General features: G+C 44.5%; 1 protein-coding gene across 9 annotated transcripts in view; it reads left to right on the top strand.

Annotated features, from left to right (window-relative positions):
- PCNX2 (pecanex 2) overlaps positions 1–13926 on the top strand; it is a 248572-nt gene that overhangs the window by 208972 nt on the left and 25674 nt on the right. For 8 of the 9 annotated variants that reach the window (XM_053299148.1, XM_053299173.1, XM_053299128.1 and 5 more), the window contains 2 exons: positions 391–624; positions 2526–2629. In XM_053299148.1, coding sequence (XP_053155123.1) covers positions 391–624; positions 2526–2629 — 338 coding nt within the window. Of the gene's footprint in view, positions 1–390; positions 625–2525; positions 2630–13926 lie in introns of those variants that run through there. The other variant, XM_053299186.1, reaches the window with a different exon arrangement.

Here is a 13926-nt window from a genome sequence, read left to right as displayed (position 1 = left end):
TTCTTTGCAATGTGTTGGATCCCTTTTCCATTTTTAATTGTTAATTTGAATATTAAAATGGGAGGGTGGCATCCAATAATTTTAAATAGGTTTAGTAGTGCTGGTTTCATTATACCTTCATATCTTTTTAATTTTGCTGCTGCTGCTCTTTTGATGCGCTTTTTCTGCACATTTGAAATGCAATCATATCCAATCCTGTTCAAAAGCCAGGAGATGCTTGTGGTCAGTTAAGGCACAGAAGACTGGAGAGGCAAATAGTAGTAGCGAGATATAAGAGATACTCTGCTTTGTTCTCCTTAGACTGCTTTCCTCTCATCTTTGCAGTAATTGAATAACTTCTGTTTTATGTGTTGTTCAAACAAACAGCATCCTTTTACTTTTCATCAACAGAGCATTATATACTTTACTGCAAGTTCTCCCAAAATCCTACACTGGATAAGAGATGAATCATTCCAGAAGACACTGCAACCTTTCTCCAAATGGCATTATATAGAACGTGACCTTGCAATGTTCAATATCAACATTGATGATGACTATATTCCCTGCCTCCAAGGAATCACCAGGGCAAGCTTCTGCAGTGTTTACCTGGACTGGATTCAGTTTTGTGCTGGAAAAAGAGTGGAGGTACATGTATATCTCTTGTTTTTTTTTATTGTTCCCTTACTTGAATTTGTGTTGGGTCAAGACGTACAGAACAGCATTAAAACTATTTGTTCCAAATTAAAACAAATTTATCAGACCAAAGCATACGCCATTATTGCCAGTTACCCCTATTATAGTAAACATGTTACTCATTTGTTGCCTATTAATATTAACAAGGAATCTCTGGGAATAAGAGGACCTTGGGCAGGCTCCAAAGAGCCCCAACACTGAACAATTTGTAAGTATTATATAGAAAGAAGAGGGGAACTTGACCGTCACACTGCAGAGAGGGGCAAGTGCTGTGTGTGTAAGAGAGCGGGGTGGGGAGTGAGGGAGAGAGAGGCAGGGTTAGGCTATGTATCTAGTTAACTAGCTACATAGACTGTTATGTTACGGAACCTTTCCAGGCAAAACATTTTTCATAAAAGACAATGTGCCTTATAGGACAAACAGGAGTTGACAGTAAATGATAAGAGAATGCTATTGTGTCATCAAATGTGTGTACCTTTTCTTCTGAGAATAAGTAATGAGATGTTGATTTTAGTTTTGGTTGAATGAACAGTGAACCTCTCACTTACATAATACTAGTAGATGAGGCCTGTTGTTGACTGGGCAAAGTCATTTTGTGGGTTTTTTGAAAATGTTATTTACAACTTTCCCCCATCATATTCCGGTGTTAGACCCTTGCTAACTGAGCAAAGAAGCACCTTTCAAAGTGATGATTCTCTTATATTTAAGAGGGGGATTGCAATTGGCCCTCTCCAACCCCAGTACAGCATCCCTCCTGTGGCTGTTGTTGGTGTCTACCTTATGTTTCTTTTTAGATTGTGAAGCCTTTTGGGAGAAGAACATTATTTCTTTTTCTATGTAAATCGCTTTGCAAACTTTTGTTGAATATAAATAGTAGTAGTAGTAGTACTACTACTACTACTGGTTGAGGCCAGCGTGGTGTAGTGGTTAGAGTGCTGGACTAGGACCGGGGAGACCCGAGTTCAAATCCCCATTTAGCCATAAAACTAGCTGGGTGACTCTGGGCCAGTCACTTCTCTCTCAGCTTAACCTACTTCACAGGGTTGTTGTGAGGAAAAACTCAGGTATGTAGTACACCGCTCTGGGCTCCTTGGAGGAAGAGCGGGATATAAATGTTAAAAAATAATAATAGTAGTAGTAGTAGCAGTAGCAGCAGCAGCAGTAAAAAGTAGTGGCAGGATTGTTTATGCAGAATTTGGTTGCTGTGTGACTTTATTTTGCACAAACAAATCCACAAAATCTTCAAAATGCATAATTGATATCTAAGAGGGTTTCTTTATTCATGGGCTTGCAAAAGGGAAGTAAAAGAGCAATGTGAAATTTGTAGGATGTCAGTTTCAAACATTATTCATTTTATTGAATAATTACCATATATGGTGAATTTGAATCATAGTAAATTTGAATCTGCGAAAGCTCTTCTGCTTGTCTTGAGCATGATGTCATTTTTGAATTATTGATCTGACCATTGGGTGTTAAAATGTGTTCAGAACAGTAACCGTTAAAATCTGATTATTATATTCAGAATTTATTCTATAACACACAATTAAAAATCTTTTCCCCCAGCATATTCTGGTGTAAAAAGTAGTTCATTCAGCTAATTTCAGTGCCAGGGTTGTACATGCAAAATTTGGTATCTGTGGGTCAATTGGAAGTATGGCTTTCTGTTGCACAACACAGCCACAAAGAAACTCTTCAAAATATATAATACATGGAACTAAAGAATGTTAAGCAACATCCAAAGCAACAGCAGTAATGTACATTTTTGTGTAGCTTTCTACCATAATACAAGACACTGATGTAATGTCTGTGATATTTTCTTCCAAGATAAACTAAAACCCTTAAATATTTTGCAGCCTGTAGAATGTGATGAAGATTCTGCTTTAGTAACCCTTTCTTTTGCCCTGTGCATTCTGGGTAGAAGAGCACTAGGAACAGCATCACATAATATGGCTATCAGGTAATTTTATCTCAGTATAAAATTATGTGTAGTTTGGCAGTATCATAATAGTTTGCTGGTAGTTGAGAAATGTGCTAACATGTCTGAAACTGGTTTGCTTTTCCATTTATCATTAAATGCTGTGGGTTAATAGTAGAAAGAAGGAACACAAGGAGTAGACTTTTAAATTAATTTCAACGGTACCCTTGGTAATTTGTCAGAAAAATGTGTACAGTAATTAATTGAACTGTACTTGTGACAAAGTGGTATATAATGGAATACCAGAGTAAAATCTTCTCTTGAGATTTAATCTTGCCAGCTATACAGACGTGAAAATCTTTCCAGTGGTTGTCTCTGACAGCACTGGACAAGTGTGCCAACATATGAATTGGAGGGCAGAACAGTACGAATGGAATTATTGTGCACATGGGCGTGTGCGCGCTCTCCCCATGAAAAAATATTGGCCTTAGTAGAATCCTTTTTTCTGGTTGTACAGTTCAGAACACCCTTCAGTTACACTGTATTGAGAAGAAATACTATGTTTCATAGAAATAAAAGATGCTCAGCAGGTAAGGTGATATTTTAGGAACACCAGCTTTATTTGGCAAACAAGTATGCAAAAGCTTTCCCCCTTTTTCTATTTCTATCAGATGGAGAGCTGAGGGCGCGCCTACAAACTGTTATCCTGGAGATTAGATGCACATTCATTTACGTCAGGCCTGCTCAACTTAGGCCCCCCAGCTGTTTTTGGACTACAACTCCCATAATTCCCAGCCATAGTAGCCAATAGCCAGGGATTATGGGAGTTCTAGGCCAACATCTTCAGGAGGGCTGAAGTTGACCAGGCCTGATTTATATCATCCAAGTGGCCCAAGTCAAAGTTGCAATTAATTCAAGCCATTTCCAGCCCACAGGGGATGTAGTGTTTGGTTAGAACACCCAAAATACCACAAGAGAGAAGTAGTGAGCCTTGCACCCAACTTTATCTTAATTTGTCTACAAGCTCCTTTTGTCTACATTCAGGAAGCTCTTCAATTCAAAAGAGGCTCAAATCTACAAACATGATGAAGGTAGTAAAGTCTTCTGATCTTTGGGCCACTATCAGTCAGTTCATATATGGCCTCAGCATCATCGTCTTATGGGTAATGGTGCATGGGAGCAAGCCTTTGACTCACACCTGACAAGTCTTCCTTGTCAAAGAACATACGCAGAGTCAGCATGCCTATGTTTATACAGACATAAGATAGACTCTCACTGGAAGGGGATGGATGAGTAGGCCCCACTTCACATTCTTCCCTCATGAATGTATGTGGAGAGGGGGATGTGGCACAAACCAGAGGCTTACATTTGCACTTTGCCACATTTAAGTTTTTGATATATTTTAAAGCCAGGCCAGATGCCAGGAAATGAAATAATACATGATTATGCATGGTATAAAGTTGGAGAAACTTCATTTTACTGGATTAAAGGTATGTAGGAATTAGCAAACCACAAATAAGATTTATTAGACCTTGTATATCTTGTCTGGTATTGACAGTATTCATTAAGAAGTCATTAACATTAGAAGACAAAATTAATGTTTAGAGAGCAATGTTGAGCTGTATACTACTATGTCAACAGTGAAGTTTACATTATATATGTAAGCTATCAATTTGCATTCATTTGCACATAAATTATGTCTAACTACCCAACAGACAGTTTTAGTGGCAAGCCACAGTGGTAAATATTCCTATGTAATGTATGTAAACAACATTTCTGTTACCTGTCAGTGTAAATGTCAATAGAAACCAACCATTATTTCTCAAATTACGCAGTGTATTGCTAATTAAGAAGCAGTGCATTGCTGCAGAAAGCATAGCTACCTTTCTAGGTAGGCAGCTTTTTATATACCCCAGCATATAATCTGAGAAACATCATATTGCCTGCATGAGCTCCTGCTGCAAGGGACTTTGTTTTTATTTTGCATTCTGTGCATGAATGAAAACAGGGTAGCACTGAATCTTTAGTTCAGAGATGGTGTGGTGTGGTCAGGGGTGGCTACCATTGGGTGAACTGGTTCAAAGAACCCAGGCCTCCATCAATCAGGGGCCGCAAGCGCGGCCCCAGACACACGCCCCGCATCTGATGTCAGATGCTGGGGGGCGTTATTCTGGTCCCAAACGGAGGTGTGCAGCCCCGTTTGAAACTGAAAGCTACCCATGCTACATTGGCAGCACGACCAGAGTGACAGGCAAGGAGAGCCACTCCTGGTCTTGCTGCCAATGCAGCGGAGCCGATCGATCTCCCTCCCAAACGGGGCTGCGCGGCCTCATTTAGGAGAGAGATTGGCCCGCGCTGCATTGGCATCGTGGCCGGAACAGCAGGGAGAGTCATTGGTGCATACTGCTTGATGCAGCATGGGCCAATCAATGCAGCACGGGCAATGCAGCAATGGGTCCGCGCAACCCCGTTTGGGAGGGAGACCATGTCCCCCGCGTCTGACATCAGATCTGGGGGGCGGGGCCAGGGGGCCGCCACCAGCCTCCCTACGTGGCTGGGTGTGGTGGCTAAGAATGTGAGCCAGGAATTCCATGATTCAACTTCTGCTATAGCCATGGACTCACTAGGTGGCCTTAGGCTAGTACTGCCTCAGCCCCAGACCCTCGTCTGTAATCCTGGTAATAGATCTGCTCCAGAGTTCTTGACTGGAACATTCCAGCTATACTTTTGGATTAACATGGGGTATCAGCTTGACTATGAGGGAGCAGTCTATTACAGTATTAATCTTGAGCAAAGCATTGGTCTGGAAATGATGAGGAAGCATATATGCAGTTTAAAGATTTATTTGAGGGAAAGGGGGTACAGAAAAAGAAAAGCTGGTTAGACAAGCAATAAAATCTTTAATAATATCAACAAGAATCCCACGAAGAGGAATTTTAGCTTAAGGTCCAAATTACAAGTAGATTGGCTTAAGACTTGCTGTAGAAAGGGCTAAAATGCAGGCTTGAAGAGGGAAGAGAAGGGGGTGAGGAGATTTAGAGGGGCAGGGGGTTAGTATTACCAGTCCTGATCTGGTGGTGCATCCAGTGCACTTGTAGATGGGCAGCCAAGCAGATTTCCTCGCAGGAGGAAGGCAGCAGAAAAGCAGAAAGAAGAGAGGGCAAGTAGTGTAGCGCTTCCACTCGCAAGCTTGAGAACCAGTATGATGTCAATCCAGGCAGCCCTCTGTGCAGCTCCCGATGCAGATTCCAGTACAGATTCCAATACAGGTTCTGAGTGCAGGTCCCTGGGTAGGTGGATTGGCTGCCCACATGACTTCCGGCTCCATCATGGAGGTGGCGGGATCGGGGGACAGCTGGCCCCCGGAAGTTCCAAGATGCCATGTGCAAGTACGCGGGTCATTCTGGAGAAACCCCCAGGGCCAGGAGGCTTGTTTCAGCCTCCCGGCGGGGATCTCCTCATGTGTTGCCATGGTGCGGAGCTGCACCACGGCAGCACACAATCAACAAAATGGGTTAGTGGAGCGCTCGTTCTGCTAATCTCGTTTAAGGGGAGGGGTGGTTTTTGCGGTTTGCTGCCAGGAGCTGTACAGCTCCCATGGCAGCAGACGACCAGGGGAATTCGGGCTGTCTCCCTTAGCCCGATTTCCCCTGGTCGTAAGAATAGCTTCTAAATGTTCTTCACACTCTTAGTTGCTATCTAAATTCCAAGTATTTTAATTAGACCCAGTTCTAGTTCCAGACTGTGGCACTCCCACCCCGTGGAAACACAAATTCTCGCCGCCTCCTTCATGTCCTCTCACAGGCAGATTAAGACCACACTCTTTCTCCAAGGCTTTGGTCATGAGAGGATTTGGGGGATAACATTTTAGCCGTCGCTGTGAAAACCGTAGCATCCTGCAAGGAAGTGGAGATCACACTCATTGTTCTGATTCTAAACATGTACGTTCTTGCCCATGTGAACAGAGGCAAAGCATAAGCTTCCAATCAGACTTCTAAACATTGTAGACTCTGTACAAAGGGATGGCAAGCATGCTATATGATGAATATGAATCACAAAGGTCAAGGGGAAGGGATGGGGAGATGACTCCTTATTCAGATGCCGAGCACCACATACCTGTTTCCATCTAGCCTTTTAAGCGTGTCAGCATCTGTGGCATGTGAGATGCAATTCTTGTTTGGGTCCCATGTTGCATTTTACAGACTAAGATTGGTTCTTGCAATTCACTCAGGCTCCTGCATCTTGTCTAGTATCTTGATATCCTGTACACCAGGTGTATGTCAGGGCACCTTGGGCACCAGGTGTCTTGCCTGGATGCTTGATAGTCATGAATGGCTTCCAGATGAGCCTTGCTGTGGCAGGAGTCTGAAGCTTGTACTGGTCATTCAGACAAGACATTTAGGTATCTTCTTCCTGATTATTACTTCAGGGAATCAATAGGCATTTAAAAAGCTTCCAGGCTAAGCAGTCTCATGCACTATATTCCACAGATGCTATCAAAGGCACAACTTGCAGTACAGAGTTAGGGCTGCTTCTTTGATGTGCCTCTGTAAGCAACCAGGCATGCATGCACACATCCACCACCAGATGGTTAATCGGCACTGCCAATACTGACGAATAATGTTGACCATTATTAGGTGATGTGCATGTTTCCCTAATCCAGCAAAGATTGCTCCATGCACAGCCCTGGGTGCTGGATGTAATTTTTTTTGTATACTGCAGCAACCTTGTACACTTGCTGGAGTACATCCAACAAGGTGATCCACACAAAAATTTCCCTAGTTGGCCCAGAGCTGATATATTTACAGATGTAACTAGCTATCAGACAAATCTCCTTCCGAGCAAAACCCTTCCAACTGAGAGAGAAAGTTATTATCTCTGTGTGACAGACATCTTGTCATAGCTAAAGCAGGTTTAAGCGGGTTTCAAATAAACTTGTAGTTAACATACTGTCTCTCTCCAAAGTATCTACATTATTTCTGCTTTGCAATTTAAGTGATCTTATTCGTTTAAATATTTAAAAACACATTAAGTCCAAGGATTTCATCCAAAATTAATTATGTTACAGGAAATGAATTTGAGAGGAAAAGCGCTGCATACATTATTGTAAAAAGGCCTAACTTGGTCCAAACCCCATCATAATTATATAAAGTAGCACATTATAGCAATGTTGATGTCTGGGCGATCCTATCTCTTAGCAATGGGAAACCAGTTACAGAAGCAGATTGTGCAGGGGCATAGAGAACACTTGGGCAGCCAGAGGATGTAGCCGGCCTCTGGATGCATGCCAGCAACTTCGCCGCCACCTGTGACTGTCAAGTGTGTGCCCCAAGCCCCGCCCCCTGCATCTGATGTCACACGCAGGGGCCATGGCCAGCCGGCTTCTGCAGAGCTTCCCCAGTCACCAGTTCACTGAATCGCTGACTGGGAATTCCTTTCAGTGGCTGACTGGACCCACTCCGGGTACTGGCCATGCCCCCTGTGTCTTGACGCCAGACACAAGGCATTTCATTGAAATGCTGGCTGGCTAGGCTCCCCCCTCCCAATCTCACCCCCCAGCCCAGCCAGCATTTCAGTGAAACACTGTCTGGGAAGGAGAGGGGAGCGCCTCGTGCTCCGAGCCAGCGAGCACTACGTTGGCCTGCTGAGTACAGGAGGGCCAAGGGGGTGCCTTGGCGCGCGCACGCACGCGCGCACACACGCACACACACACACACACACACACACACCCCCGACCCTGGCAGCCAGGTGATGGTCATCCTTCCTTGCTCAACGCTCCTTACACCCCTGAGTTTGTGATTCGGCATGGGGGCCTGCTGTTGAGGAGGGGGCGGGGTGGGTTGAGCAGATCTATCCTATGCATATTTATTAAGATATAAGTCCCAATGTGTTCAAGAAGAGCAGCTCCATAGGTAAGTGCACAAAGGACTTAATCAGATCTACTTATCGTGCCCAAGAAGGCACACCTACAGGAGCTTTCTGGATTGTGGTCACAACAGTTAAATCAGATTTTCTGTACATTAAAATTGGGCCAACAGATGGAAGGAACAGAAGCCCTAAGGAAGACTTTGAGATTAAGAAAGCTAGCTAAAGCTTCCAGATAACCTCATTAAAGTCTTTGAAACAACATTTACTAAACTGAGGAACTGAAATGGATGTAAACTAATAAATATGCTGAGCGCAGAAAAGACAAATCCGGGCAGTTCCAAATAACTTTGGTGCAGTAATAAAATTTGCATATTTTATTTCATTTCTGTTTCCATAAACTGATCGCATCATACAGCATTGAAAGACATATAAAATATTTAAAATAATTGGGCTACAGAACTGTCTCTGCTATTTTGTTCCTAATGTTAATCTCCTTTTCAGTAGCAATACTATGCTGTTAAATTCAGGTTACTGAGCTGACTATTTACATTTAGGTATACTGACCAGGCAATCCTATACTCTCTTTATGCCAGAAACTTGCTTATCTAGTCATAACATCAGTGTAATGTAATCAGGATCCTATTCTAATCCAGCACAAGTAGGAGAAAACAAGAGCTGAGTAAAGTCCCCAACAAGTTTGCAATCGTAGTAGCTGCTTTCCTCACATCCATGGCAACTCTGTACACACCAGTCATGGGGCATCATGTTGATGACAGCCCTGTGACATTGCCACACAAGACCACATGTACAAAACACACAAAGGCTGGTCACAGGAGCAGCCCTATCCAGGCTTGGGCAACCCTACCTGGGTAAGGCTGCTCATGTGAAGTGCTGGGATTGGCCTCGATCCTGGCTCTGCCCCAGAGTTAGTAGTGTGTAAGGTTCGGTTTGGGGCAATGGAAAATCCCTCTGGACCGGTCCAGAATTCCGGCAGTTCGGAAGGGCGGGGGACTGTCTCTTTAAGCGGGGTGGTGGTAGTACTTACCCCCCCCCGCCGCCCCTGCCCCCGTCGTTGTCCTTCTAAGCTTGAAACGAAGAAGAGCTAGCGGCACACATGCGCCCTTCGCAGCGCGTGCGCTGGTCTTCGCCGCTGGCGCGCGCATGCCACATATGTAATGTGGGGGAGGGGGGAGAGCGGTGGGGGGGTAAGTACTACCACCACCCCATTTAAAGAGACAGTCCCCTCAGTGCCGGACCACGCTTCTGTGGTTCCGTGCACATCCCTACCCAGAGTTGCACTTAGGTAAATTTGGAGCCTGGACCTAAAGCCCTTTGGACCCCCCCAACCCACCCCCCGCTGTAAGTTAAGCATAATCCTCCTGTACACACACAGAGAGAGACACATACACACCATGACAAACAGTGTTTTTAACATGTGGGTTCTTGAGGGCACAAACAACAACTGAACCCACAAGAATATAAGAATAGAAAACAGGTATATTCATGCAAAGATGCATTAGCAGAAACATTTCAGCACACAACTTAACATATTCCTATCCCACATATTTCTTTCTCCATTTCCCCCTCTGTCTCTAAAGCACCAGCGGCAACCACACCACCCGGGACAGACTTGGGAGGATTGGGGGCGGGGGCAGGGTGTGTGGAGGCCCTAGACATCAGTCCCGAAGTCCAGGGTTAAGAGTGCCACTGTGCTGCCCTCCTGGGTAGCCTGGGTTTTTTACCCAACCTTTTGCCTGGGTAGCAGGGCGTGAATGCACCCTTCTGCCAAGGTACAGAGTTGTGTGAATGCTTAGGGACACAGAACCTGGTGCCTGGAGCACCAGACTGATAAGAAATCCCCCAATGCACCGCTCTCCTTGTGTGGTGCATTGTAGGATTTCTGAAGGTTAGGCAGCATTTTCCCAGCCTCTAGAATGCTGCGCCACTCGCCGCAGCACTGATCATTGGTGCAGTGGCATGGTGCAGTATAGCATCAGGAGCAAGAAGATCATGTGGGGGAAGGTAAGTATACTCCTGCCTTCCCCCCAGCCCTCCCTGGCCATCAGGGATTTGGATCGTGTGAACGACCTTACAACCTGTCTTACAATAATGCCACAGTGTCTTTGTCTGCATTAGCAACTGTGGCACAGACAGCAAAAGGCCAAAAACATAATCTCATCAGGAAACCCAGCACAAAGGGCTTTGAATCCCTCTGGCACTGAAGCCTCTCACTATAAAGCCACTTAGGGCTTTATAGGCAATAACCAGCACTTTGTATTTCACCCAGAAACTTATTGGCAGCCAATGTAGTTCTTTTAGAATGGGTGTAATATGATTTCTTCGGGCAACCCAGAAACCAACCTGGCTGCTGCATTCTGTACTAACTGCAGTTTCTGAACTATGTACAAAGGCAGCCCAACGTAGAGCACATTGCAGTAGTCAAGCCTGGATGTTACCAGCATATGCACCACTGTTTTAAGGTTGTTTATCTCCAGAAATGTAGCAGGACGTAGCTGGCGAATCAGCCAAAGCCGATGGAAAACACTCTTGGCTGCTGCCTCAACCTGAGAAATCAGGGAGAGGTTTGGGTCCAGAAGCACTCCCAATCTATGTACTGGCTCTTTTTGAGGGAGTGCAACCCTGTCCAGAACAGGCAGATCTAAACCAATTCCTAAGTCTTGACATCCCACAATAAGTACCTACATCTTGCTTGGATTCAGCCTCAGTTTGTTCTCCCTCATCCAGCTCATTACCGCCTCCAGGCAGGCAGGCATCTAGGGAAGTTACGCCATTTCCTGATGAAGCTGACATGGAGAAATAGATTTGGGTTCCATCAGCATACTGATTACACCCTGCACCAAATCCCCTGATGATCTCTCCCAGCGGTTTCGTGTAGATGTTAAAAAGCATTGGAGACAGAATAGAGCCTTGCAGCACTCCATACTGGAGCTCTTGTTTTGAAGAGCAACAGTCTCCAAGTGACACAATCTGGAATCTACTCAAGAAGTAGGAGCGGAACCACTGCAAAGCTGTGCCTCCCGCTCCCAACCCCTTCAGGCACTCCAGAAGGATACCATGGTCGATGGTATCAAAATCTGCCAAGAAATCCAAAGAGATCAACAGAATCACACTCCCCCTGTCAATTCCTAATTGGAGATCATCCAACAAGCTGACCAAGGCCATCTCAACCCCAGAGCCTGCCCGAGAGCCAGTTTGAAATAGGTCCAGATAATCTGCTTCCTCCAAGACATGGTCCATATCAAGATGAAATATTTTGACGTTGAAATATTCTGCACATCCCTAAAGAGGAGTGGTTATTCAGCACCTTATTCCCCCTTTCCCAGTTGGTACATCTCCTTAGGTCTCAGGGCAGCCTCCAACTCAGCTCTGGAGGCTCTTTTGCCCTCTCCTCCTGCCGGCCCTTATCATTGGCTGAATGGCATTTCAATATCCTGGGGGATATCGCGCACACAGCATCCCACGAGGTGGGCCCCCCTTCTGGTGTCCTTCCGCATCCCACAGAGACATACACGGCATCAGACCCAACTCCTTTCCCCATCTCCCTGTTCATTGTTCCCCCACCCATTGGCATTGGCACATACACCATGACATCATCAATTAAGGACGATGGGAGACACATGTGTGGCCATGGACAGGCCCGTCCTGGACCATGGGTGAGTTCAGCAATTCCAGTGGTCCCTGACACTTCCCTTCCTTTCAGGAAGGGAAGAAGAAAGAAGTGTGGTGCCGTTTTGCCTTCCTTCCTCTACAAGCCATCCATGGGTGGATGCCATGCTACCATTGAGAGGTAGCCCACAATCTGCTTGCCTGAAGCAGCCCACTTCACCCTGCTTCATGATAGGACTGGCTCTAGTGTGAAAGGAGCCTCTCTGTGTAATAAATGACACTTGAGAGAATGCATACAAAGCTATCGTGATAATGGCAAACCCAACAGGAAAAGATTGGTTCTGTGAATCCAAATTTGGTTACCATGTACTGGTAACCTTAAAAGAATTTAGCACTCCAGGCTGTTGCCTGTGCTTATAATACTTCAGCTGTGACAGTTCTTTTCTTTTCCATTTATGGTCTATTCTGAAGAAGAGCTTTTAAGAAACTGTTCTGCTGCTGCTTGTCAGTTTTAGTTTTATAGCTTATGTTACCTAATAAAATCAAGATTAGTAATGTATTGAAAGTGAACATTGACCAGGCACTTTCTTGAACTTTCTGTTCTCTTCTTCTTATAAAACACATTTTCCCCACTCTTGAAATAATGAAGAAAGCTCCACTAAGCAAACGGATCACATATTCTTTAAAAAAAAAACCAGGGGAGAAACAAAACTCTGAAACTAAACACTTGAATGGCAATACAATTTTTAAACAATCTAAAATATCTCTCTAAGGATGCAATCAAAAATACACTCTTGTAAAAATGGTTAAACCATGTTAGATGGATTAAACAGCATCCTGTGGGGTTGAAACTGATGCCCCAAGGCCTAATTCTAGTTTCCTGAAAAGCATGACCTGTTTTCCTGAAAAACATGCTTCAGGGCTACTGCATAAGTAGTTTTTACTAAAAATTTGAAGTTCGTCTAAACATCTGTTCTTTAGATCTGACAAGATTTAGGTAGATGGTGAATATTAGATCCTAATATATCAATAAGCCCTTGCAGAAAATGGTGAAAAGATTTTCTTTGATTTTATTCTGCATACATTCATTGCATTTTGTTTTGAGCGATAGACTCAGATTGAAGCTGGTTCACACATTGGGGGTGCACCTGGAGCCAGTTTTGCTCCTGGAGGCTTGGGTGAGGTCAGATTCGTACTGCTGTCCTTTTTTTCTTTCTTTTTAAACTGGTTACAACTGATACATTAATTATACTTCCTTCTGGAGGATAAGGATTTAGTGACTGTCATCCAGGCCTTGCTGACTTCATGGATGAACTACCATGTACACCATAGTATACATGTGTACCATATATAGAGGACTTGTCCTGGCTGTTATTATTTATTTATTTATTTATTTATTACATTTCTCTGCCGCCCCATCCAAGAGCTCTGGGAAGTGCACAACAAGCAAAAAACCAAAAACAAACATCATTAAAATTAAAACAGTTCAGAGCCATTTAAAACCAATTAAAAATACTTAAGAAGAACAATTTCAAAACCTTGGAAGGCCATCTAGCTGGTTGGTGCGGCGGGGATCAGGGGCCGGTTAGGGTGCGAGTGTACGGGGCATTCTGGGGAGAGTCCCGAGGCCGGGAGGCTGCTTGTAGCCTCCTGGTCAGGGGTCTACTCATATGTTGCTGCAGTGCAAAGCTTCGCAGCGGCAGCACACGATCAGTAAATCGGGGTTAGCGGAGCGCTCTCTCTACTAACCTCATTTGCAGGGGAGACTTAAGTGGGCTAACTGCTGGGAGCTGCGCAGCTGACTGCAAGAAAGCAGGCTGTGCTCCCTTAGCCCGCTTTCCTGC

This window comes from Hemicordylus capensis, chromosome 1 (genome assembly GCF_027244095.1).
Source record: "Hemicordylus capensis ecotype Gifberg chromosome 1, rHemCap1.1.pri, whole genome shotgun sequence".
NCBI classification, from domain to species: Eukaryota; Metazoa; Chordata; class Lepidosauria; order Squamata; family Cordylidae; genus Hemicordylus; species Hemicordylus capensis.
Note: the sequence above shows the minus strand (reverse complement) of the source record. Positions and strands in the feature narration are given on the sequence as shown.